This window comes from Nothoprocta perdicaria, unplaced genomic scaffold (assembly GCF_003342845.1).
Source record: "Nothoprocta perdicaria isolate Ctin4 unplaced genomic scaffold, notPer1 scaffold_491, whole genome shotgun sequence".
Classification (NCBI taxonomy): Eukaryota; Metazoa; Chordata; class Aves; order Tinamiformes; family Tinamidae; genus Nothoprocta; species Nothoprocta perdicaria.
In genome coordinates, this window is record NW_020455745.1 from 58,018 (window position 1) to 81,806 (window position 23,789).

The 23,789-nt window shown below is 51.2% G+C and overlaps 3 protein-coding genes across 4 annotated transcripts; all 3 read left to right on the plus strand.

The window, feature by feature from the left end:
* The first annotated feature begins 5,431 nt into the window (after positions 1–5,431).
* On the plus strand, positions 5,432–9,673 carry LOC112954192 (keratin, type II cytoskeletal 5-like). 2 transcript variants are annotated; one of them, XM_026047336.1, is made up of 10 exons: positions 5,432–5,718; positions 5,755–5,950; positions 6,827–7,041; positions 7,559–7,619; positions 7,824–7,919; positions 8,156–8,320; positions 8,560–8,685; positions 8,817–9,037; positions 9,327–9,358; positions 9,477–9,673. In XM_026047336.1, the coding sequence occupies exons 1-10, from the start codon at positions 5,447–5,449 to the stop codon at positions 9,671–9,673; spliced, it is 1,581 nt and encodes a 526-aa protein (XP_025903121.1). In that variant the 5' UTR covers positions 5,432–5,446. The 2 variants fall into 2 exon arrangements, with proteins under 2 accessions (XP_025903121.1, XP_025903120.1); XM_026047335.1 differs by having other exon boundaries at positions 5,447–5,950.
* Positions 9,674–13,677: 4,004 nt separating this feature from the next.
* Positions 13,678–17,342, plus strand: LOC112954193 (keratin, type II cytoskeletal 5-like). Its single transcript, XM_026047337.1, has 9 exons — positions 13,678–14,151; positions 14,593–14,807; positions 15,106–15,166; positions 15,294–15,389; positions 15,583–15,747; positions 16,216–16,341; positions 16,516–16,736; positions 17,014–17,048; positions 17,155–17,342. The coding sequence occupies exons 1-9, from the start codon at positions 13,681–13,683 to the stop codon at positions 17,340–17,342; spliced, it is 1,578 nt and encodes a 525-aa protein (XP_025903122.1). The 5' UTR covers positions 13,678–13,680.
* A 5,209-nt stretch (positions 17,343–22,551) lies between these two features.
* LOC112954184 (keratin, type II cytoskeletal cochleal-like) lies at positions 22,552–23,789 on the plus strand. The gene is made up of 3 exons (XM_026047325.1): positions 22,552–22,687; positions 23,003–23,133; positions 23,499–23,789. The coding sequence occupies exons 1-3, from the start codon at positions 22,552–22,554 to the stop codon at positions 23,787–23,789; spliced, it is 558 nt and encodes a 185-aa protein (XP_025903110.1).

Consider the following 23,789-nt stretch of genomic DNA (forward strand, 5'->3'; position numbering starts at 1 on the left):
GGAGTTCAAGCAGCTCCTCACGTTCCCAGGCTCCCTTCTGTGGCTCCCACCCCTGCAGCCCTTCCAGACCACGCACGAATCCTGCCAGCAGCCACGGGGACCAAGGCCCAAAGCAGGAACCCGGAGGCAGAGGCAGCAGCTGGAGCTGGCAGCGAGGCTGGGAAGGGGCTGGTGCTGCAGGGGAGGAGATGAGGATGGGATCCGCAGCGGTGGGAGAGCGGCCCCTCTCCCACGCTGGTCAATCCGCACGGCAAATTCTCAGCCCCTTCCAATTCCAACATCGGATGTACCCAGGGATATCCCTGGGGGAGAGGAGAGGGGATGTTGGACAAATGCACTTCACGCAGCGGAGAAGACGCTGTACACCTCAGCACAGGGAAACTCGGGTACCCATCGGACCCAGTGCATCCGAGCACAGAGGTCGGAGAACCCAGAGCCAGGTCTCCAGCAGGTGGGGACCCAGAGCAAGGGAAAAGCGCCGTAGGAGAGCTCCGAACCCCAAGAGGTTCTGCTGTGGGACTGGGGCTCCAACCCATGAGTGCCCCCTCCAGCACGTGGGAAAGGAGACCCGGTCTCGAGTCGATCATGACGCCCATCCATCATACTTGCATCCATCATACTGCTGAACCATAATGAGTGCAGCTCTAAATTAACAGTGAATTTACAAGCTGATGTGCCATGTCCTCACCCATCCTGTGGTACCTGGGTGTCTCTGCAGCCTCCTTCAGTCCGACGCCACTGTCCCTTGCCCGCAATCCAAGGGTGAGGATCCCATGTGGAAACTGGGAACCTGCAGTCAAATGCAAATCCCTCTTTACTCTGCAGCTGTAGGAACAAGAGAAAGAGAAACAAGAAAGCACTTTGATGGTGGCATTTCCCAAGGAAATATCTCCCTTCCACATGAAAGGGAGTCCGTAACTTTGGACTCGAATGCTGATTCTTCCATCAGGCAGCTCACACTCACAATTTTTTCCTTTTTAACGTTATTTTTTGCTTTAATTTCTAGATGGTTGACGTAGCCTGAAAATGAAACAAAAGCTGAAAACGGCTGCAGGGAAGGTGCACAAGACAGAGCAAAACCTCTTGCAGAGCAATATTCCCCAGTACACCCAGTACAATCTGCAGGCCACGTTGCAGGCCAAGCTGTTTCAACGGGGCTTGGTGCATGCAGCACAGCGCTCGGTGACATGTAGCAGTGCAAAGTAAATAAACGTGTGGCCCCTGGGACATATGGATAATTCTCAGCACCTCAGCAGCTGCACCAGTGGTGTTGGGTGGTTCTGGTTCATTTTAATATGGAGAAATTCGACTTCACACAGGACAGCAGTGGGACACGGCACGTGCGGGTGCAGAGCTGGTCTGAAACAGCTCTGCAGCAGCAAAGCATCTGGTGCTCTTCATCAGGAGCAAAGCCTCGCCCCGGGGCCATGAGAAAGGAGGAGACGTGACAAGAAGGCTGTGCCATCCTTCAGCCTTGAGAGACCTCGCTTTCCCCTGCAGCTCGTTGAAGATCTCGGGCCATCGGACCTGCTCCTGGGCTAAAGATGGGTTCACAAAGAGTTAACACAGAATTTCAGATATTTCTTTGGGTACCACCGCCACCTAAGAAAGAAAACTGGAGCAAGGTGCCAAACTGATGCCTACCAAAGGTCAGAGGCCCTTTTAATGCTGTATGAGCTGCAGGGGGAAACGGGACCTCCCCATTCTGCACGAAGCATCTGTCAACAACAGCAAAACTGCAGGTGAAATTATTGCAGAACCTTGGGCTGCATGGGTGCCTCTGTGCAAGCACAGAAAATAATTACCTGGAGAAAGCAGGTCACACCTACACTTCAAAGTCATCTAATGGTTATAGCTCACTGGCCTGCAGATACTGCTGGGAACGGGCTCAAAGGACTGCAACGCCCAGCACGGGGCAACACCTATGGGAAAGCTTCGGAGGACTGCATCCTAATTCATCCCTTCGGGAAACGAGATTCCTGAGCACTCGGCTCCCACTCGGGAGCTCTTGGAGGTTCCCGTCCCTGCAGCGCAGGAACACTGCAAGTCCTGTGGTCCCCCCTGCAGAAAAGCTCAGGGTGACCATCCTTGTTAGCTGGAGCTGAAATTGAATACTGGAGCCCGAATAAACAGGGCTTGAATTTAGGGTAGCAGCCCAAGTTTAACCCAACGGCTTTAATTTAAGCAATTAACCTAAATTACAGCCTTGACTTTGCTGATAATTAAACTGAGATTAGGTAGCACAGGTGAACCAGCCCAAGTAGGGAGGACACACTCTTATTTTATGAATATGTGTATTTTTTGCAAGGAAAACACACAGAGGCACTCTGAAACATCTCAGCCTGGTCTGAGAACGGATATCCACCAGCCAGACCCACGATTCCAGGGCAGACATGGGAAAAGAGCAGAGATGCCAAGAGAGGGCAGGGAGGAGGTACCACCTCATCACTCCCCAGCTACACAGAAAACAAGTCACATTTGGGAGTGATGGGTTTATGTTTGGACTTGATGACCTTAAAGGTCTTCTGCAACCATAACTCCAAACAAGATTTCTCACTCCAGGGGTCCGAGTTGCCTTCGTTGCCTTGGTATGGCTGGAATATACCTAAAGGAGTATTTATTACCTTGACATGAGCCTGCCCCTCTGCTCAGCCTGGGAAGGAAAAACAAAGAGCAGAAGAGAAGAAAGAGGTTTTAGAGCCTGCTTAACCTTGGCCACATCAAGGAGTTCTTACCTGGCCTAAACACAGTCTCCTTTTTATTTTATTTATTTATTTTTTTTTTTTTTATGAATTAGGAGAAAAAAAGGAAAAAAAAAAAGCTGCTTGAGGGAATGCAAATATTATCCTTGGATAAGGCTGGAAGGAATGATAGGGAGGATGAAAAGGCTGTATCAGAGCAGCTACCTGCGTTCAGAGAGCAAATCCATGAATGAGCCCGGAGCTGCAGAGCCCATGGGAGACACTCCCCGAGCAGCTCCTGGAAACCTGCGTGTTCCACCAGCAGAGCAAGGTGGGGACCCCAGTGCCGTCACCCCCAGACCTGCAGCTGCAGCTCCCGCTGCGCGCCGTCCTGCCTTCTCTAATTACCTCTCCTCTCAGATTCCTTCCAGATGAGTGACGACCGCATCACCTCCACCCTGGTGCCAATGCGAAATGGAAAAAAAAAAAAAAAATCTTAATTTCTTTTCACTTGGTTGGAGGAGCTGCCTTATTACTATTATTAACAATGGGCTCCGACGCAGCTGGTGTATTCTTGGGCCAAAAAAAGACAAGTTTCATATGCAAAAAGGAGCCCGAGGGGAAAAGGAAAGTCCTGACACATCACACACTAACCAGGGGGGGTTCAAGCGGCCTGACCTTGTTTGCCCTGAATCAGCCACCTGGTCTACCTGCACAGCGCTGGAGCTGGGAGGCAGGCCCTGGACATTGCTCTCCATCCCTCTTTTTGGGGAGAATCCATCATTTGATGGTGATCACCACTATGTCAAGCGCGGACATCCTTTTAGATGGGCGAAGTTATGCACGAGAGGACTTCCCAAAGGAGCTGTTGGCTTTAAGGAGAAGGCTGGCAGCTCGCCTCCACTTCCCAGTGCTTTCTATGGCTCCCATGAACCAAGAGTCATGGGGAGGTGGGCAGGAATGATCCACTGCATGCATGCAAGCCATCATCTGTGTCCATGGGTAGGCCAGGTCCTACCTTGACCCCAAATCCTTCCTTTTGTGCACAGATCCACTGGTTGCAATCCACTCGCTCCCAATTTTCCCATGGCCGTAGCAAGACAGCCCTGCTGGGCAAACACTGCAGGAGCGAGCCCTTGTTGACAGCAAAAGCTCACTCTCCTAATTGACACCAAAATAAATAATTGCTCCTTATTCCTCTCCTCCCTCCTTAAAAAGCAAATTGCAAATGCAACACATCTGAGGGAAGGCGCCCGTGAAAACAACAGGGATAGGGAGCATTTTGGGAGGGGGAGCTTAATTAAACAAGGCAGAGGCAGCTCAAAGCAAGCGCCCCTGCAAGCAGGTAATTCCTCGATACTACCCTATACCTGCATTGCAGCCAGCTCCTGCTCAGGCTTGCAGATAACACGGGAGGAAGCCCGTTGGGGGGAAGTGCTTGTAATTTCATCCCGCTTCTACAAACAAAGCATGCATGAATCATTCCTTCCTGAACTCCCCGAAACACAATGAGGACCAGAAAACGTGTGCCACCCCACACAATGAAGCCCTTTGTGCACATTTTCTACTTGATTTCTGACTTGATCTGCCTGCAATGTTAAAGGGAGAATCAAAGGCTGCACTGGTACCTGGTGATGGGAAAGGGAAGATCAATGGGCTCGCTGTGGCTCCAGGCGGGGAGGATCCTCCAAAGACCTTTCCTAGTGAATTCGGGTGCACGGGGTCCCGTTTTCAGACACGTGGTGCTCACCTCAAAGAGTCGATTCAATCTTGGGGAGTCGTGTTTATAAACAGTGGATTGGGACCAGCCTCGGAGCGCTCCCTTTCCATACAGCCATCGGATCCGCAGCACTTCCCATCCCCACAATCTTTCCTCCTGCTTTCCTGCTTTTTCTGTTCACTTCCATCCTCCTAAAACACCAAAGCTGAAGCCTCCAAAGCCCGGGCATCAGCACCACTATTTGCAGTAGTGCTGGACGGCGGCCCTGCACATCGCTGCCAACACCTGCACGTGGGCACTGGCCTTGCTCAAAACTTTCCATTTTAATCCTGGTATTTTTTAAGAAGAACAAGCATGCAGAGGCAGGACTTCCCGGAGAGCTCGGGATGCTGAGCCCATGCAGCCTTGGAAGATGGGCTGGTTTTTGCAGATCTCTTGATGCTGCATAGAGGGAACCCAGCAGCCCGTTTCACCCCAAACCCACAACAAAACAATTCATCCCGCTGCAGGGCACGCTGCAAGACACTGCTCTGCCTGGAACGGACTCCTTTGCATAAAATACACGGAATTGCAACAGTTTAAACCCAACTTGGGAATGAAAAAAAAGAGTGAAAGCAATCCTGAGGGAGAAAGCCTGCTGGTGAGGGGCAGGAATTTTGGAGGTTGTTTGCCTTCCCATGCCCAAAGTCACTCACTGCAGCTTTCACACCCTTCGGTAGGGCCAAGAGCCTACAGGGATGGCAGAAGGCGACAGTTATTTCCAAACAATCCCCTTGTTGCTTGGAACTTGGCTATATTATTTCAGAAGGGCGTGTGTGCGGGGTGAGTCCGCTCTCCAGAATGCTGTTGGACATGCCAAGCCTAATTAATCAGAAGGATGATCCACCTCATCAAACCCATCCCAGGCTCGTGAAGGCATAAAAGGGCTCTCCTGAGCCTGGGGAAAGCACAGGTTCATCTTTCCCCCCTCCTACTCCTTGCTCCAGGCCAGCACCGCTGCGTGTGTCTTCTCGCTGCAGCGTCCGCCCCAAGCCAAAGGGCAGCAATGTCTCGCCAGTCCACCGTGCGCATCCAGAGGGGACGGAGCGGCTTCAGCGCCGCTTCCGCTGCTGTCCCGACCAGCTGCCGCACCAGCTTCAGCTCGCGCTCCGTCACCCGCGTCGGGGGCTGCGGCGCTGGCAGCGGCTTCGCCAGGCTCGCTGGCGGCTTCGGAAGCAGGAGCCTCTACAACGTTGGCGGATGCAAGAGGATCTCCGTGGCTGGACGGGCTGGTGGCTTCTATGGAGCCGCAGGTTTTGGTGGTGGCGCTGGTAGCGTGTACGGTTGCGGTGGTGGCTTTGGCATGCCAGGTAGCGCTGGCTACGGATACGGTGCGTTTGGGGGTGGCATGGGTGGATTCCCAGCTGGGGGCATCCAGGAAGTCTCAGTCAACCAGAATCTCCTGAAGCCGCTCAACCTGGAGATTGACCCCAGCATCCAGAGGATCCGAAAGGAGGAGAAAGAACAAATTAAAACCCTTAACAACAAATTTGCTTCCTTCATTGACAAGGTGAGACTCTCTTTTAGGAGCTGTATGAGCCCATAAGCTGACCAGAAAGGACTTGGAAAGGAGGAATTGAACCAGAACCTGCCACAGTCTCCAGAAATTCCAGGGAATGGTACCCGCTACCTAGTGGTTGTTAGGAATTAATCATCTCGTATTCAAGGTCCTGCTCATTTGCTATTTGATGTTAGTAAGTAGCAGAGAAAGAGAGCTCTAGGAAACAATCCCATCCTTTTAGAGAAGTGGAGCTTTCTGCATTGAGCACTGTAGGAGCCTTCAAAACAGACTTTAGCAGCCCACCTAAAAGGGCTGAGAAAGCAATTAGATCTGGGGAGATGTTTCTCATTGAGTGAATTTTCCTCAAAGACATTCAAAGCCATCAGGGAACAGTGCCAATGTGTTCGGACTGTTAGTTCAAAAGAGCAAATCCAACCTGACACTGTCTGCCTCGTTTCCTCTTGGTAGGAGAGTCACCAGGTTTATTTCTGGTCCAGCTCCTCTTTGCTTTCAAGGATCGCGCTGCCTTATTTTGGAAATCTGTAGTGGGGAGAAGGGGAACTGTCACTCTACTGTTCTTTTCTGATTAAGAATGCAAACCCTGGTTTGATCCTTATTGATTCTGCATGCAGCATTCGGGTAAAATATTTGCAACTTGTACTGTCTTAGCAAAAGGAAAAAATGTAGTCAGGGTTGGTTTGCAATACTGAGCAGCGTTGCTGTAATCAAATAGCAAATCTCTTCTCCTAGGTAAGAATTTGGAGATGAAGACTTGCTGGAAAGGGCGCTTCTGCACCTCAGCAAGCACCAACACACACAATTTGTAGGGAATGTCCTCCAAAGTCATTGCTATTTCAAAACACTTCAGGACATTTCTGCTTGCAGGTCCGATTCCTTGAGCAACAGAATAAAGTGCTGGAGACAAAGTGGAGCCTCCTTCAGGAGCAGGGAATGAAAACAGTTAAAAACAACATTGAGCCACTCTTTGAGACTTACATCAACAACCTGAGGATGCAGCTGAACAGCTTGCTGAGCGACAAGGGCCGGCTGGAGGGGGAGCTGGTCAACACACAGTACCTGGTTGAGGATTTCAAGAAGAAGTAAGTCTACGGAGGTAGTGATCTACCTACCCGTGTGGGTGCTGTCCTTCTCCATGCCTCATCATTAAGCCATTCGGGGAAGCCATTCGGGGAAGCCAGACGTACAAAATCCTAATAGCAAACAGTGTGCCGTTTTCTCAAGTTTTACAGCTATGGAGCTCCAAACACACAAAAGGTTTGGGGAGTAATCTGGAGCATGATCAAAGACTTATTAACTAAATTACTTACCGAGAAAAAAATTACATGCCAGGTCTGAGTTTCAGTATAGCATCCTTAATTTGCTTAAGAAGGGCAGGAGGAGTATGACTAATGGCCAGGAGTAGGAAAAAGTGAATAACAGATTCTTTAGAAAGTGATGTACTTGGTTTAACTAAATTAGCCCAGGAACTTTGGTTCAGAAGCTTTGCAGGAGAGCATTGTAAGCAAAATGTTCTTAAGGAAGTTCATTCCAACAAAGTCAAGTCACCTCCATCTGCTACTTGCCTAAACAAATGCTCCTTCTGCCTCCCTCTATTAGGTATGAAGATGAAATCAACAGGCGCACAGTGGCAGAGAACGAATTTGTGACACTTAAGAAGGTGAGAGGAAATGGCAGAATACAATTTAACGGCTCCTTGTAGAGCTCTAATCATCTGTTCATGTACAAATGTGGTCATTCATATTCCAAAAACCTTTGTAGGGTTACTATAATAGCCTTTGTAGGGCTATTAGAGCAAAGATAATCATGCTCCTCACTTAATAAGAGTGTTTAGATTGCATTACCTAAGTATCGCATCTTCCAGGATGTGGATGCTGCCTATATGAACAAGGTGGAACTACAAGCCAGGGCAGATGCACTGTCTGAAGAAATTAATTTCCTGAGAGCCCTCTACGAAGCAGTGAGTACAAGCATCTCCCCAGCCATTTACCCCTAGGAGTTAAGAGCTTCCCTCCCGTCCTTCCTCTGCAACTTCTCCCCTCGGGAGATGCTAAATCCTCTCCCTCTTCAGAGTTACATCAACTGCCTCGGCTTAGATAACAATCTGTAGCCTCTCCCAGATCTGTGCGCTCGTCTGTAGACATGAGAAGCTCTCCAAAGGCAGTTAGCTCATCCTATCTGCTGCTCACTTCACAGGAACTGTCTCAGATGCAGACACAAATCTCCGACACCTCTGTTGTTCTCACCATGGACAACAACCGAAACCTGGACCTGGACAGCATCATCTTGGAAGTCAAAGCGCAATACGAAGACATTGCCAACAGGAGTCGGGCTGAAGCCGAGTCCTGGTACCAAACCAAGGTGAAGGAACTGGGGGTTTCCATTCCGTTACCTTCATCTCTTTTTCCTGAACTGCTAAGGAATAACTCTTTCCAAAAAAAAGAATACAACCGTTGGGGTGGTTTATCACACAGCAACATTCCCATCCCAAACATTGCTGGTCTGAGCTCAAGGATAGATCTCCCCACTCCATACACTGGGTCCCTCCCAAGCCTTGGGATTCCCTTGACCTTGACTGGGTCTTCTTCTCCCATTGGCAGTACGAAGAGCTGCAGGCTACGGCTGGCAGACACGGGGACGACCTCCGCAACACCAAGCAGGAGATCACCGAGCTCAACCGCCACGTCCAGCGCCTGCGCTCCGAGATCGACAGCGTGAAGAAACAGGTAAATGGGCAGCAGAAAACACACGGAAATTTTTGCCTCTGTTTAAAGAAGACCCTGTGATTCCAGGCAGAAAACAGAAAACAAATCTAGGTCCTGCATGGAGAACTTGACCACTGGTTTCTCTTCTCCAGTGCGCGAACCTGAAAGCGGCCATCGCGGATGCTGAGGAACGTGGCGAGATGGCCCTCAAGGACGCCAGGGCCAAACTGGCCGAGCTGGAGGATGCTCTGCAACAGGCCAAGGCCGACCTGGCCCGGCAGCTCCGCGAGTACCAGGAGCTCATGAACGTCAAGCTGGCCCTGGACATCGAGATCGCGACCTACAGGAAGCTGCTGGAGGGAGAGGAGTGCAGGTGGGTGGCAAATGCATCCCTCCGAATCCCAGTGATGCTGGAGGCAAGTGATTCAAGCGCTGATCACATCAGCAGTTCCAAAAGGCATGGGCTAAAGGCAGCATCCTTAGTGCCGAGGGTATCCTGGTGGGGGAAAGGATGGGATTGGAATAATATTGCAGGAAGCATCCCAGAGTTATGCCCAGTTTTTAGTTTTCTCCTGAGAAGCCCCTAAGGAGCAGCCTGTGTCACTGGCTGATCCCATCGAAGCTTCTCCTCTCTCACCTTGCTGCATTTTGTCCCCTCGCAGGCTGGCTGGAGAAGGCGTGCCGGTGAATATCTGTAAGTCTCTTAAACACACGAACTTCCCCAATCCCACCAGTCACCTCTGAGCCCATCCCTGCCCCGGGGAGGCCCAAACTCCACGAGCCTGAGAGCTCTGCCCATCCCTTTCTTGCAGCGGTGACCAGAACAACTATCGGAGCGGGGTACGGAGGAGGGAGCAACCTGAGCGTGGCCGGCGGGGTCTGCAGCATGGGCAACGGCTTCAGCTGCGGCAGCGCTCCTGGAGTCAGCAGCCACGTCCTGGCAGGGGGCAGCGGCTCCAGCGTGAAGTTTGTCTCAACCTCCTCGTCCAGAAGAAGCTACCGGAGCTAAAGATTGCACCCGAGACGCCTTCAGTCGCCAGAAAACACCTTAACGGCGGTCCTTTATTGAAGCGTAGTTGGGGTCGAGAGCCTAGCGTTAGCCTCCTAAGCCCTGTGTCTTGTTGCACAAGGGCCTCATTTTGGGGACTCTCGGTGGTGTCGTCTAGCACGTGCCATGGAGGGCCCTGCTACTGAACACGAGTCCAGCTTTCACATCTGCAACCCGCTTGTTACAGCTCAGCATTTTTTTTTTTGCCCAGATTTTGTATATAAACTACGTCCCATGACTGTTTGTCTCTCTTCACTTTCTGCTGTTTGTCTAATAAAATTGCATATGTAATTTATTCTATTGCGTGGATCTCTTAATTAAAAGACGGGGCACAGCAAATGCAAATGCAGATAACAGGCGCTTTTCCCAGGGCCCTGCCCAGTTAAAGGCACGGAGTTTTGCGCCCCATTCACATTGCCTGAATCTCCCCATTGGCAGCCAAAGCGCACAGGTAGCGTGCAGCACCAAGGAGATTCTTGCCATCGATTTCCATGCACCAGGTCTTTGAGGTGCTTAGGGGCATGGTTTAACAGCAATAGTGCTGAAAGGCTTAAGGTTGGGCTTGATCTCAAAGGTCTTTTCCGACCCTATGACTTGTGTTGTGCAAGTAGGACACCTGGAAGCTAAATGCAAGGTGATCCACCAGGGCAGGAGCCAGGCACGGGGGGAAAGGAGGGCTGAGATTCATTTATCCTGTAGCTTCCAACCACCCTACAGCCAACAGCCTGGCTCCCAAGGGGCATACAGGGCACTGCCAAGCAAGTAACGGGTTAACGGTTGGACTCAGAGATCTTGAAGGTCTTTCCAACCATAATTCTATGATTCTACATACCTGCACAGACACACACCAAGAGGGAACTAACTCCAGGGGCATCAAAGCAACCACTCGACTTGTTCAGGATTATCAGTCCACCTAGAAACTCTGTTTACTGGGAGCTTTCTCACCTGAACCTAGGCACCAGCAGCACCAACGTCTTCCCGAGCAGGTTGCTGGGACAGATGCCAGTCTAAGGATGGGCTGAACTAAATACAGGAGACTTCGGTGACCTGGATGCCCATCAGGAAGAGAAAGTTTTCACCATCCAAATGTTTCTTCACTTTCCTAGAGTGCACTGGAGACAAGATCTCTTTCAGAGAAGGTGGAGAAATCCAGGAGGTGTAGCGATTTTAGAGGTGCTTCTGAGTAACGTGGAGAAATTGAGAAGTAAAAGCAGAGCATCGTTTGGCTGAGAGCTACAAAAAAGTGATGGGCTTCTCTGCCCCTGGCAGAGGATGAAGAGTCAAAAAACCAGAGAGAATTACAAAAAAATGCAGCTCCCCATGTGAGGGGAGGGAACAGGTTGAATAGCATTCTTAGGAAATCGCTTGAAGAGATGGGTGAGTGGAAGGGAACTGGACAGAGAAGCTGTACCCAGGATTGCCTTTGAGACCAGCAGCTCCCAAGGATTTCCTCGGTGCTCTGAACTCTGCACGTTCCCCTCCACATCCCTCGGGAACTCTCCCTCTCCACAAAAGCCTGCAGGCCGGGCTCTCGCTCCGCTGCGGCTCTCCTCTCCTGCTCCGCTGTCTCTCCAGGCAATTCTCCGTGTTGAGGATACAGTGACTTGGTGGGGAGGAGCGAGCTCGCTCCTTCCTCCAAACATCACCCGGAGCAAGGCTAAGGAATGGTCTTCCTCACTGCCCAAGCACACGCTCTGAGCAAACAGGTCGTGCTGCACGCAGCCACAGGCAAGGTGAAGGGATGGCATCCCTTGCATCAACATCTGGATTACAGAGAGCACAAAACCCCTTATTCAGCCTACGAAAGAGGGAGGCCAAGACTCCAATAAGTCCTGAGCATCACATTTTAAGCAAGAAAAAGCAATTTCCCAGAAAAAAAAGCTTTTTCCCAGAAAAAGCAATAAGCGTGGTTTGGCATCTCTGGTGATGTGGACAAGGGACAGCCTGTCCCTGCTCTGCAGCAGGGCTCTGGTCAGCACGTCCCTTGTCCCGTGGCACTCCTGCTCGACCAGTTCAGCAGAGCCACGGTCATGTCCCGGGGCTTGCATTCCAGCAGGAGAGAACAGCCCACGTTGATGGCAGCAGAGCTCAAGAGAAGACCTTAGCCACGGCAATACGACTGCTGCTTGCACTCAGGGGCTTGCGGCGTGCAGAGGGAAATGCTCCTCCAACCCCCTGCTCACTGATTGCGACCTGCAGCATTTTCACAGAGCTCTCCAGGACACAGACTTGGTCACGAAAGCTCCTCTCCTCTCAGGAACTGCTGCGTGTTGCAATTCCAAATAGCCCAAACGCTCCCAGAACAGTGATTTCAGCTTCATTGCAGGGTGTGCAGGGAAAACATTAGAAGAATAGAAAGGATAAAGAGGGGGGGGGGGAAAATGTCTGAGAGGCAAAGAGAGAGATCATAGAGGTAAAAAAAGAGATCTCAGACATCTGCAAATTACCCTTCAGGGACCTTCTGGCCAAAGTCAATTGAGAACCTCCAAGCATGAAACGACAAGCACAAACATGAACTTGGAAGGTGCTTCTGCAAACTCCTGCTCCAGATCCCAGAGGCAGCATGTGTCTCTTCACTGACAGCTTCCCAACAACCGCTCTGCACTGCTAACACCTTGGACAAGCAGGTGCTCAGGTTATGCACAGACACCGATAAGACTCGGACCTGGCACAGCGCAAGCCCAAAGGGCTGCAGGGACCCATTTTGGTCCATCACCAAAGTTATGGGCTCCCAAACAAGCTACTGGGAGAGACTTTTGAGCATCTGACCTGCTTGGAGACCAGTGCCTGTGAGCACGGTGTTTTTGCACTTTGTGCATCTGACAATTCCAGATAGCATCTGTGGCTGGAAAAAAACCACTACTGCACATTTCTTGGGAAGGATGCAAGGTGTTGTCCGAACAGCACTGCAAGAGCCAGACCTAGATTTCCTTGTGAGTAGGAGATACCGGAGAAGGAAGACACTAGACTGGTGCGAGGAGGGCAGCCTGGGAACAGGCTTCACACCATGTGGAGACAAAGTCACCCAATGAGTAAGGAGATGGCACAAAATTGGCGAAGGTGAAGCTGGCACAAACGACCAAGTCAGGTTTTGTGTTGTAACAGCCAACGGAAGTTCCTTCATGGGGCACGTTCTGGAATTTCGTCATCCATCAGTCTGAATCAGAATGAAACACAGACACTTAGTGCAGAAAGAAAAGGTCTGAATGACATTCCTAAAACTACTGTTGGTGTCTTTCCCACTGCCCGGCTGGTTTGTGAGAGCTGATGGTCCAAAACCCATATTAATGTCCCATCACGAGCTTGGCGGTCCCTCCATCACTTCCTTCCTTCTGCATCTGCTCTGGTTCAAAGGTCTCCTGACTGATTCTGAAAACAAGTGTCCAGAATCCCCAACAAGCTGAGACCTGCTGAGAATTCCCAACAAGCGGAGACCTGAGATGCTGCTGCTCTGCTGGGGCTTACTCAGAAACACAACATCAGGAAAACAAAGACCCGCATTAACAAAGACCTCACATCTGGGGCTGTGAGAATGTGCCCTTACACAAGAAAGGGACTGATTCACCCTGAAACACTGACGAGCGAGCACTTGCTTAACACGGGGAGCCATCTGATGGCAGCGGTCAGAGGAAGAGCAATGCTGTGAACAAGCATTGAGCAGGCAGCTTTTTGTGTTTTCGGCGGTATTTCAACAGGCAGCCCATGACTGTCACGGAAAAATGCAATTCTTGCACTTCCCAAGTGCTTCGGAGGTGCTCGGGGTGAACTCACCGTCCGCGACGCTGCCGGGCGCGCCGAGCCCTGCTCATCAGGACGAGGAGCATCGCACCAGACCCAGCCCCAGCTCGCAGGGGTATAAAAAGGGGCCGGTCGCAGGCTGGGGCAGCAGAGCACCGAGTTCCTGCCCTCGGCCACCTCCTCCCTGCTTTGTTCCCTCTGCGGCTCTCGCCCTGCTCGGATCGGCTGCCATGTCTCGCCAGTGTGCTGTTCGGAACCGGAGCAGAACCGGCTTCAGCGCTGCCTCTGCCTTCATCCCCAGCCCCTGCGCCAGCTTCTGCTCCCGTTCCGTGGCCCAAGGTGGAGGCTGTGGCACTGCCGCTGGGTTGGGAAGATTTGGCGGAGCTTTTGGAAGCAGGAGCCTCTACAGCCTTGGCGGGTGCAGGAGAATCTCTGTGGCTGCTGCTGGTGGTGGCTTCTATGGACCTGCAGGCTTCAGCGCTGGCTCTGGTGGTTTTGGTGGTACCTGTGGTTTTGGTGGTGGCATGGGAGGCCCTGGATTCCCTGCTCTCCCAACCGGGGGCATCCATGAAGTCTCCGTCAACCAGAACCTCCTGAAGCCGCTCAACCTGGAGATCGACCCCAACATCCAGATTATTCGTAAGGATGAGAAGGAGCAGATCCAGACCCTCAACAACAAATTTGCCTCCTTCATCGACAAGGTGAGACTGTTTTTTACTGTTTTGTGCTGATTTTGCAATGGGAAAGTGCAAATAAAAGCAGCGTAGGCTTTTATCAGAAATTGTGCTCTTCGTGCCCTGCCATTTCTAACATTCGCAGCCTGGGAGTAAAACCTGAAAGATGCCCAGTTTGAGGCCATTCATCCCCTTCATTAATGCTGAGATAAGCCCTGCACACAGAGCGTTTTAGTTCAATCCTGATATTATCAGACCAGCTAACAGAGGAGCGATATTGACAGGGACGTAAGGAGGAAAATTAACAATAAATTTGCAACATCCGTTTCCAGATAAATTCTCAGAAATGTCCTGAGTGCTCCTACGTCCCAGCAATGGCTCTGTACCTTGCAGGATGGCAGTCTGCTTCTCCACAGTATGGTCCCCTGAAATTACTGCCTTTCTGAAATTCTTATGTCCACTTTGCAGGTCCGGTTCCTTGAGCAAGAAAACAAGGTCTTGGAGACCAAGTGGGCCCTTCTGCAAGAACAAGGGAACAAAACTGTCAAGAACAGCATCGAGCCCCTCTTTGAGACCTATATCAACAACCTCAGGAGGCAGCTGGACGGCTTGCTTGGAAACAAGGAGAACTTGGCAGGAGAGCTCAACAAGGTGCAAGCTCTTGCTGAAGACTTCAAGAACAAGTAAGTCCCTTCCCCTGTGTCCTGCATTGGGCGCAAGGTGGGCTGTGACCGGCAGCTCCCCACTGCGTCTGTGCAACCAAGAAGCAAAGGATGCCCTTTCTCTGATATCATCTTCTGAGTAATGCCCAGGACTAGTTTTGCATGAGACACACACAACATCTTCACTTTGCCATGGTCAAAAGCAGCAGGCAGAAAGTCACGGGGCAAAACGCAGGAAGTCAGAGCTCAGGCTTGAGAATGTTTTTGAACAAAACAACTTCTTTGCAAGCCTGGACAACCCCTCCATTTCCACCCCCAGGTATGGAGACGAGCTCAACAAGCGTGCAGCTGTGGAGAACGACTTTGTGATCCTGAAGAAGGTGGGTGGACGTTCCCTCTCCTGGCCCTGCTTGCAGCCTGCGTGGCCATAGCAGGAAACATTCCCTCTACCTTTTCCTCAGCTCCCGAGAAAACGACTTGATTTCTGTGATGCGTTTTCTCTTCCAGGAGGTAGATGCTGCCTACATGAATAAGACAGAGCTGCAAGCCAGGCTGGACTCCCTCTTAGAGGAGATGGATTTCCTCCGGGCCCTCTATGAGGCAGTAAGCATCATCTTCCTCACAGTTTATGTGCTCTTGCCTTCATCTTTCCCCTTCGTTTCATTCTGGCACAGAATACCACTTGCTTCCTTAAAGTTTCTTGGAAAACATCCCTTTGTGTATTCAGCTTTACCTCCCTCTGAGCAGAAGCCATCCCCACCGCCGCAACTCACCTCCAAAACCGCCGCTCTTGCAGGAACTGTCCCAGCTGCAGAGCCAGATCTCCGACACCTCCGTGGTGCTGACCATGGACAACAGCCGCAGCCTGGACCTGGACGGCATCGTCGCGGAGGTCAAAGCGCAGTACGAGGACATCGCCCGGCGGAGCCGCGCCGAGGCCGAGTCCTGGTACCAGTGCAAGGCAGGTGCCCAGCAAGGGCCAAATCACGCTCCCTCCCCCAAATCCCTGCTGGAATTTGGCAGGCAGGTCTCACTGCGGTTTTATAGCCAGGTGTTTCCAAACTGAAGAGCTCAGAAGGGCTAATTTGGGGTCAAGGGATCCAATGAGTGCAACCCCCTGCAACCCACGCTCCGCCATAAAAATCCATTAAAAAAAGCCATAAAAAAATCCCCCAAATCCATAAAAAAACTCAAAATCCATAAAAAATCCCCCAAAATCCCCCCAAAATTCCCCCAAAAACCCCAAAAAATCCCCAAATCCCCAAAAAATCCCCCCCAAAATCCCCCCCCAAAAAATCCCAAAAAAATCCCCAAAAAGTCCCCAAAAAATCCAAAAACACCCCCCACAACCCCCCGCACAAAAACACCCCCCCCCCCCACAAAAACCCATGGATTTCACCTTGACCAGTTGTTCATCTCTCGTCAACAGTACGAAGAGCTGCAGGCCACAGCAGGCCGGCATGGGGACGACCTCCGCAACACCAAGCAGGAGATCTCCGAGCTCAACCGCCACGTCCAGCGCCTGCGCTCCGAGATCGACAGCGTGAAGAAACAGGTAAAGGGCAGCAGAGACGGCCATAAATCTCGCGTGGTGAACTTAGACTGAATCCAGGCCGTGACCAAGCCTGGGACACAGATCAGGTCTAGGCCACGCAATAATCCAAATTTTTGCATCTCGACCAGCCTGTGTTCCAGGTGGAGGACTCAAGCCCTGTTTTTCCTCCCACAGTGTGCCAGCTTGCAGGCTGCCATTGCAGATGCTGAGGAACGTGGCGAGCTGGCCCTCAAGGACGCCAGGGCCAAACTGGCCGAGCTGGAATCAGCCCTGCAACAGGCCAAGGCCAACCTGGCCCGGCAGCTCCGCGAGTACCAGGAGCTCATGAACGTCAAGCTGGCCCTGGACATCGAGATCGCGACCTACAGGAAGCTGCTGGAGGGGGAGGAGAGCAGGTGGGTGCAATTAAAGGTCCTAATTTGCAGGGCTGCAAAGGAGCTGCAGGCTCTTGTCAGCCTTAAAGGACACCGCTGGGCTTCTCACCTTCAGAAAGAACTAAAGCTTGCTCAGAGGCCAGCAATCTCTTATGGAGATGAGCTTTCCTGGAAAACAGCAGCCTTTCATGCAAACTTTCCATCTTTTACCGGAAATATTCCATGGGAATTCTCCTGCATTTTCAATTAGTTTGTGTCTGTGATCTCCCCTTCAATTCCATCTTTTTGTTCCTAACAGGTTGTCTGCAGAAGGTGCCAGTGAGGTGAATATCTGTAAGTCCCTTTTAAAGACAGATTCGTGGCCCTTGCATTCGTGTCTCTGCCGCTCAGTGGTCCATGCTCGTGGCCATCTACAAAGACGATGTCTTTCCCTTTGCAGCTGTGACCACAACAGGCTACGGAAGTGGAAACTGTCTCGCCCTTGGAGGCAGCGGTGGCCTCGGTGCTGGAGGAATCGCCTTCAGCTCTGGAAGTGGCCAGGGAATGGCTGGGTCCTGCGCGGCAGGTGGAAGCAGCTCCAGCGTGAAATACGTCTCTACCACCTCCTCAACCAAAAGCTGCTATTAAAGCCAGAGCTCAGCCCTGTTAGCTCCCGTGTGCCAGCTTTCATCTTGCATTGCGTCTAATTCTTACCCTACTACTCGCAAAAGCTTTAGAAGGCAGTTGTCTCTTCCTATTTATACAAATCACGTCGTGCTCCTGTTTGTTATTTTACTACAAGGGCCTCATTTCCTGGTGTTTGACTAATAAAAGCCATGTGGAATTCATTCTGCCGCATCCTCTTTTAACTCCAACTAAGTTACAGAGCAGTGGGGAAAATAAACGTGGTAGATGCAGCAGAACAGAGCCGAAGGCAAGCACAAAAGCTGAGACCTTTTCCTCCTTCCTCTACACTCACTGCAATTCCAGAGGCACCTCCCATATCGAGGAAGAAAGTGCAGGGAAGTCCTCTTCCTGCCAGGCTAAGAAAAGGAAAGCATCCTTCTAGCTTACTTGCTCCATTATAGCATCTCAGCATCTCCATTGCGCCTCAGTCACAGCCCAAACCCTGAAACCTTTCCAGATGTTATGAGTCATGGAGGGCAAAGCCTAGCTTTGCCCAAGCACAGAGGTAATTCAGATCGGGCTGTTCCATACATGCATTAGCTGCAGAGGCTAGTAAAACCCCGTCAGCGGCATCACCATAATTGGAAGAGACCTATTAAATCCCTACCTTCACCCTCTTTTGGAAGAAGAGCGGACTGCCCGTTATCATCATCATCATCATCATCACAAGTGTCTCTGAGCAGTTGAGGCACTGCCTGCAAAGGTGACAAGCACAGATTGAGACATCTAAGAACAACTTGCCTGGGTCTGGAATATCTGCAGTATCAGTCTTGGCTTCAGCAGAGACGGCAAAGGGACATTTTTGGCATCTCCAGCTTCCTCCTTGTAGCAACATCAGTACCACCAGCTTCAAACTAAACTGTCATTGACACCAAGCTAAAAACAAGCCCTAAGGGAACCTCCACGTAGTTTTTTCCCTGGGTAATCACTGCTAAGAGAAGTACAGATTGGAAAACGTTGCCTCGTTTTACGAGCCTGAAGGTTGCCAGCCGGTTGCATTAGGTGAGCCTGGTGATTAACGGGTTGGGAACAGCCAGGCGCCCCGCATACCAAACCAATGAGCTCAGTCCAAAATGGTGAGACCTCCAGAAGAACAAACATGACTTGGTACCAAAGGCTTTCACCGTAGCACTCTACCTGCTGAGACCAGAGACATTTATTTCCATGGAAATTTTCAAGTGTTGCACAGAGAAGGTTGAACTTCCACCATTCAGGAGAAGATTCTTGACAGCTCCGTGTATCCTGATGAGACTTTTCAAACAGCTTCAGGTCCCTGCAACCATTTTAATAAGGGCCAGGATGAGTCCTCTGAAAGCTGAATCTTAGCAAGACTCTTGAGCACTCTGAACACTCACATTGCTAACTGATGTGAGGAGAGACATGCTGTGCAAAAAGAAAGGTTAATTTTAAGTGTACTCATGTGTTCCCATCCCCTCCTTATTTACTTATTTATTACAACAAAGCCCCCTAGCATTGACATGTCGGGTGGTTTCAGCATTTCTGAAAATCGGGATTTATTTTCCACCCCGTTGAAGTCACTGAGGTCTCAGCTAAGGGTCTCAACACAACTCAGTAACTCCTTAGGCTGCTCCCTCTCATCCCTTCCTTGCTCTCTGGAAAAACAGCTATAGCTGTTTTTAAAGTCCAGCTATAGCATCTGCCACCGTACCCACAAGGGATATGCAGCTTAATGGATGTGAACAAGGAGCTGAAATTGTCCATCTTGAAGCAGAAAAGCAAGAGATGAGAGCCAGGAGCAGGTTGCAATTCAACGCAAGGGCACGTGCATCCTGCCAAAATCCCTGGGCCCTCCCTTTCTTGGGAGATGGTGTGTCTATCACCTCCTGCCACCTTCACCAACAGCCCTGGAAGAGACCTGCCTGCCTCGAGGCACAGAAATCATCCTCCACTTCCCACTCCTGGACTTACTTGTGGCGAAGAGCTTAGATAGCTATGAATCTACGCACAGCTAGGACTTAAGCATGACTTTAAGGATCGGATATTCCTGATGCAAGGAAATCTGAAGCTCTTTCCCCCTGTGGAAGGGTCTCGCCAGCACAACATGCCTTACTAGCCACAATGACTCCTTCCTTGGAGCTCCTGTCTTTCATCTCCACCATTTAGCTTGTTCCATCACACTGGGCATCTGCCCATAGTTGGGACGGTTTTGATCCATTCCCAGGAGCAAGGCTGCTCACTGGGAGTCCTCTCCTTGGCCCTCCCTCCTCTCCTGCCATCCCCAAGGCTCCGGTGACTAATCCAGGTGTGGCGGCAATGAGCTCAGCCCGGCTCCACCTTGCCCTCCCGGCCTGAGAAAAGCGGCGCGAGGCTCCCGCCTGCACCGAAAACTGCTGGGGAGATAAAAGGTGCCTTTAACGAGGGCCCGCGGCTCTCCCAGGCGGCCTCTTCCCCTGCCTACCCCCAGGGCTCCCTTTGCGTGGCAGCTGGCAATACATCTACAACACACACCGGTAGAGCAAGGATGCAGAGCAAGGATGGAGCTTGGGCTTAGCTTTTCTTCCTGCTTCCTTCTCACCTCTGTGCTGCAGCGCTCACTGTCTCCTTCCCACCACACTCTGCACTATCCATGCACGGAGCAGCGATTCCCACGTGTCCGTGCTGGTTGCAGGATGCGGGCTCTATCGGGATGCTCACCTCCGCTTCCCAGCAGGTACGAGAAGAACCACCAGAGCAGGACTGGAGACAAAGAGTTTGGGCCGTTGGAGAAGGTGAGGCGCCAATAACAAAGAACGAACAGAGTTTTTGAAGGCAAGATGCATTTGGATGCAAACGACCCTTTTCAAGCAGCAGTGCCAAGCTGGGCAAAGCACTTAGCAGACAGGTAGTCATTCCTCCTGAAGGAGGAACACCCAGATGTGCCAGCGCTGCCTCGGCTCCCTTGCGGGCAATAGCTCCCTCTTGCTCCAAGTCCCTCATCCAGAGCTCACCTAAGTCCCGATCTCTTGGATCCAGGTATGATCCAGGTTAGCCAGACCAGTCACCCCACTGGATGCTCTGGGTGATATTCAGCCCTTCTTTGTTAATTCCCTCCCTCCACAGGCCCTCAAGAATAACAAAACCTACCAAAACCTGGACAACGTTGGTGCAGAAACCTAAGACACCAGCAGCCTGAGCTGGGCAGAGGCTGAATCCTGGTGCCAGAACAAGGTGAGGATGTGAAAATCAACCCAGTGCACCAGGAAATTTTTGTCTAGCCTTTCCCAGCAAGCCCAAACCTGCTCCTATCCACCAAATACTCCTGTTCACCTGCTACTCTGCAGCAGGTGCAGCTCCCTGCACTGCAAGCAAAACTCGACCCAAGCCAGGTGGTAGCTGGACATTCATTAGCGTGCGGTTTGAGGCCTGGATGGTGGCTAAACCTTTAACTCTAATTAACTGTTTTCTTAGAAATGAGTATCACCCTTTAGGTCAGATCTCTGCCAGGATCTCTGTGTCGGTTCAGATCCGTTCATTGGGCTGTGCTGTTTCGTGTCGCTGAGAATGAATCCCCTAAAATCACCAGGAACAGAATACACACTCCATCCTACAAACTCATCAGTTTTATTTCAATCCCTGTCCTTCCTGTCAGAGACTCAACTTCATTTAGACTTCATTTAAATGTAAGACACCCCAAAACATTTGATTATGGAGTGTCACCATCACTGGGGGCAAACTGTTACTGGAAACCATCCTAAATAACAGGGGAAAACACATTCCCTTGGCTATCTCCTGGCTTTGGAGAGACGTCTCTTCAAGACTCGTTCATTCTGGGGCACAAAATCCGTGAGCAGATACCGCCAGCAGAGCTTAGCTCCTCCGTTCCCAGGGCTCCCTCTTGCTTCGGTGCGCTAGTGCAAATCTGGAGCAGATACAGGATTCACTCGGGTTTACACCAGCATCTGCAAAAGCAGAACCAGCCCAGGAAAAAGGAGGAAAAGCAGCTTTGGTAACATCAATCTAATGTAACCCGGAAAAAAGAATCTCCATTTGAGTGCCTTCCTTCTTAGCTTTTTTTCCTAAGAAAAGGGAAAGGAGGAAAAGAGGCTGGAGAATTATGTGCCAAACCAAAACTAGCCTGCTGAACCTCATCTGCTGCTCAACTGATTTGACAGTGTTATCAGACCTCTGCGATAGACTGCAGCCAATGGAGCTGCATGGCACGGGACCTGAACGCCACGGGACCTGAACGGGTGAAACCCGCCTCTAGGGAAAACTTCTCAAAACAAGGTTTTAAATAAGCAAAATTTGGAAACACTAAGTGTAGCAGAAAGCCTTTGCCAGAAAGGGGCCACAGAACAGGAACACTCAAATGTTTGGGGAGGTTTTCCATGTCAAACCAAGCCAGACCAGAAAACGCGGCAGGTTTCGCCTGGCCAAACGCCTACACGAGATCCAGTAGAGAGATCCACGAGACCTACGTGAGATCCAAAATTACCGAAACAGGTAATTTGGGGTAAAATGAACCTTTCCCCACCAACACCTCCCTCTCTGCACAGGCCCAACAGGGCTCCAGGCAGTTGGCTGGAGATGCCTGCTTGGGAGCATCCCGAGCTGTCGGGTCAGCACATGGGAGCTGGGCTGGCTCAGGCAAGCTGAGCTCTGCTCAGCTCTGTAATTAAAAACCCGAGCAAGAGGAAGGCAGAGAAGCCAACGTGCCCCTTGCACCTCGCAAGCTGCCAACCATCACACGTAGCAGCTCTTCCCCAGCACCCAGGGCCCAACCATGAAAGATGCTGAGTTCTCTGAAGTCCTCTGAGACTGGCTCCAAAAAAAAGTGCTTAGCACATACAACTCCCACACAGTCTTACCTTAAAACGCTGCCCAGCTAAACCAAGCCGGGCAGCTTTCAGGCTTGCACGCGGGAGCTTCTCTCTGATCCTCTTCATGGGGCAGAACGTGTTCTCAGACCATCGGGAACGCCAAGAAACGGGGATGAGAGCAAATATGCTTCTAAGAGTGCGCTGAGTTTTTCAGGTCCTCAGTGTTATTCTATTTGGGGAGTAAAGGAAGGCTCCAGACCTCCTTTTGGGGATTCCTGCAGTGGGGGCGAGGTGGCAATGCCCACAGATCATGTTTTCTTGTCTCCAAACAGTGGAAACGAGCAGGAAAAGCCCTGGTGGAACGGGCTAACCATTTGGATGCCTCTCCTAGGAAATGGCTTCAAGGAGCCATGTCGGACACCTCTGTTATTGTGAAAATGGACCACAGCCGAGGCCTAAGCACAGATGACATCATTGCTGACATCAAAGCTCAGCACGAGGACATGGCCAAGAGGAGCCGGGCTGACGCAGAGCGCTGGTGCTACAGCAAGGCGAGTCACCATGAGTGCTTCGAAAGACATTTCCTCCTTCATGCACCGTTTTTGTGAAGCACCTGCTGCTTCGGATTTCTGTATTTGGATTGAAAAGTCCATTTTTGTGCTATTTGTGCCCTCCTGGTGTATGATACATCCTAACGGCCTGCACACAGAGCGGCTCCAGCCTGAGTCATCCCTCTCCCTCTAGTGCCATCGATCTGTGGCAAAGATGGAGACCCAGGATTGAGCACCCAGGATCAGACGGCTTTTGCTCCTGACTCATCATCTTGGTCTGATTGTTTGTTTTCTTTGCGTTTTCTCCCTCCTCGGCATGAGGAACTGAGAGAAACCGCTGGCAAACATGACGACAGCTTGCGCAACACGAAGGACGAAATTAGGGAGCTGGATCGGATGATTCAGAGACTCAATGGCCAACGTGAAAGCACCAGAGCCCAGGTAAGGATGACTCAGGGACAAGGCATCAATGCCAGTTCTCAGGCTAGGGACTCCAAACCCCTCTATTACAGCCAAGGAGCAACAGAGCCAGTTCTGAGGAAAAACACATCCGCTGCTCAACTCTGGAGCATAGAATATGGACAGAGACGAACAGTTTAGAACCACAAGTAGCTCCTACCCCTTTGCTACCACTAGAACATAGAGCAAAGCCAAGCAGGAACATCCTCGAGTCAGGGGTTGAGCTACAGAGGCCAGACAGAGCAAAGCGGGATGGTCCAACGCAGCGGCTGGATGAGACCGTGAACAGGCAGCAGCTCTGAGCTGTTCAAAGAGCAAGCAGATAAGCAGTGATAACGAGTCTCCAGAGATGCAAACTGGAAGGAGCCATTGCTGAAGCAGAGGAGCAGGGGGAAGTGGTCAGCAAGGATGCAAAGCTCTCTGAGCTGGAGGTGGCGCTGCAGGAAGCGAAGCAGGACTTGGCCTGGCAGCTCCATGAGGACCAGGAGCTCATGAACGTCAAGCTGGCCCTGGACATGGACATCACAACCTACAGCAGCTGCTGGAGGGAGAGCAGAGCAGGGGAGAGCTTGCACATCCCTGAAAAACGCTTGGATTTGCAATGCATTTCCCACCACCGCCCTTCACAAGCTGCCTGA

Coding starts and splice junctions, on each gene's coding strand:
- LOC112954192 (XM_026047335.1), top strand. CDS start 5,447: ATGTCTCGCCAGTCCACCGTGCGCATCCAGAGGGGACGGAGCGGCTTC. Junction 7,042..7,558: donor GTTGAGGATTTCAAGAAGAA/GTAAGTCTACGG, acceptor TCCCTCTATTAG/GTATGAAGATGAAATCAACA. Junction 7,920..8,155: donor TGAGAGCCCTCTACGAAGCA/GTGAGTACAAGC, acceptor CTCACTTCACAG/GAACTGTCTCAGATGCAGAC.
- LOC112954193 (XM_026047337.1), top strand. CDS start 13,681: ATGTCTCGCCAGTGTGCTGTTCGGAACCGGAGCAGAACCGGCTTCAGC. Junction 14,808..15,105: donor GCTGAAGACTTCAAGAACAA/GTAAGTCCCTTC, acceptor TTCCACCCCCAG/GTATGGAGACGAGCTCAACA. Junction 16,737..17,013: donor CTGGAGGGGGAGGAGAGCAG/GTGGGTGCAATT, acceptor TGTTCCTAACAG/GTTGTCTGCAGAAGGTGCCA.
- LOC112954184 (XM_026047325.1), top strand. CDS start 22,552: ATGTCGGACACCTCTGTTATTGTGAAAATGGACCACAGCCGAGGCCTA. Junction 22,688..23,002: donor CGCAGAGCGCTGGTGCTACA/GCAAGGCGAGTC, acceptor GTTTTCTCCCTC/CTCGGCATGAGGAACTGAGA. Junction 23,134..23,498: donor GTGAAAGCACCAGAGCCCAG/GTAAGGATGACT, acceptor ACGAGTCTCCAG/AGATGCAAACTGGAAGGAGC.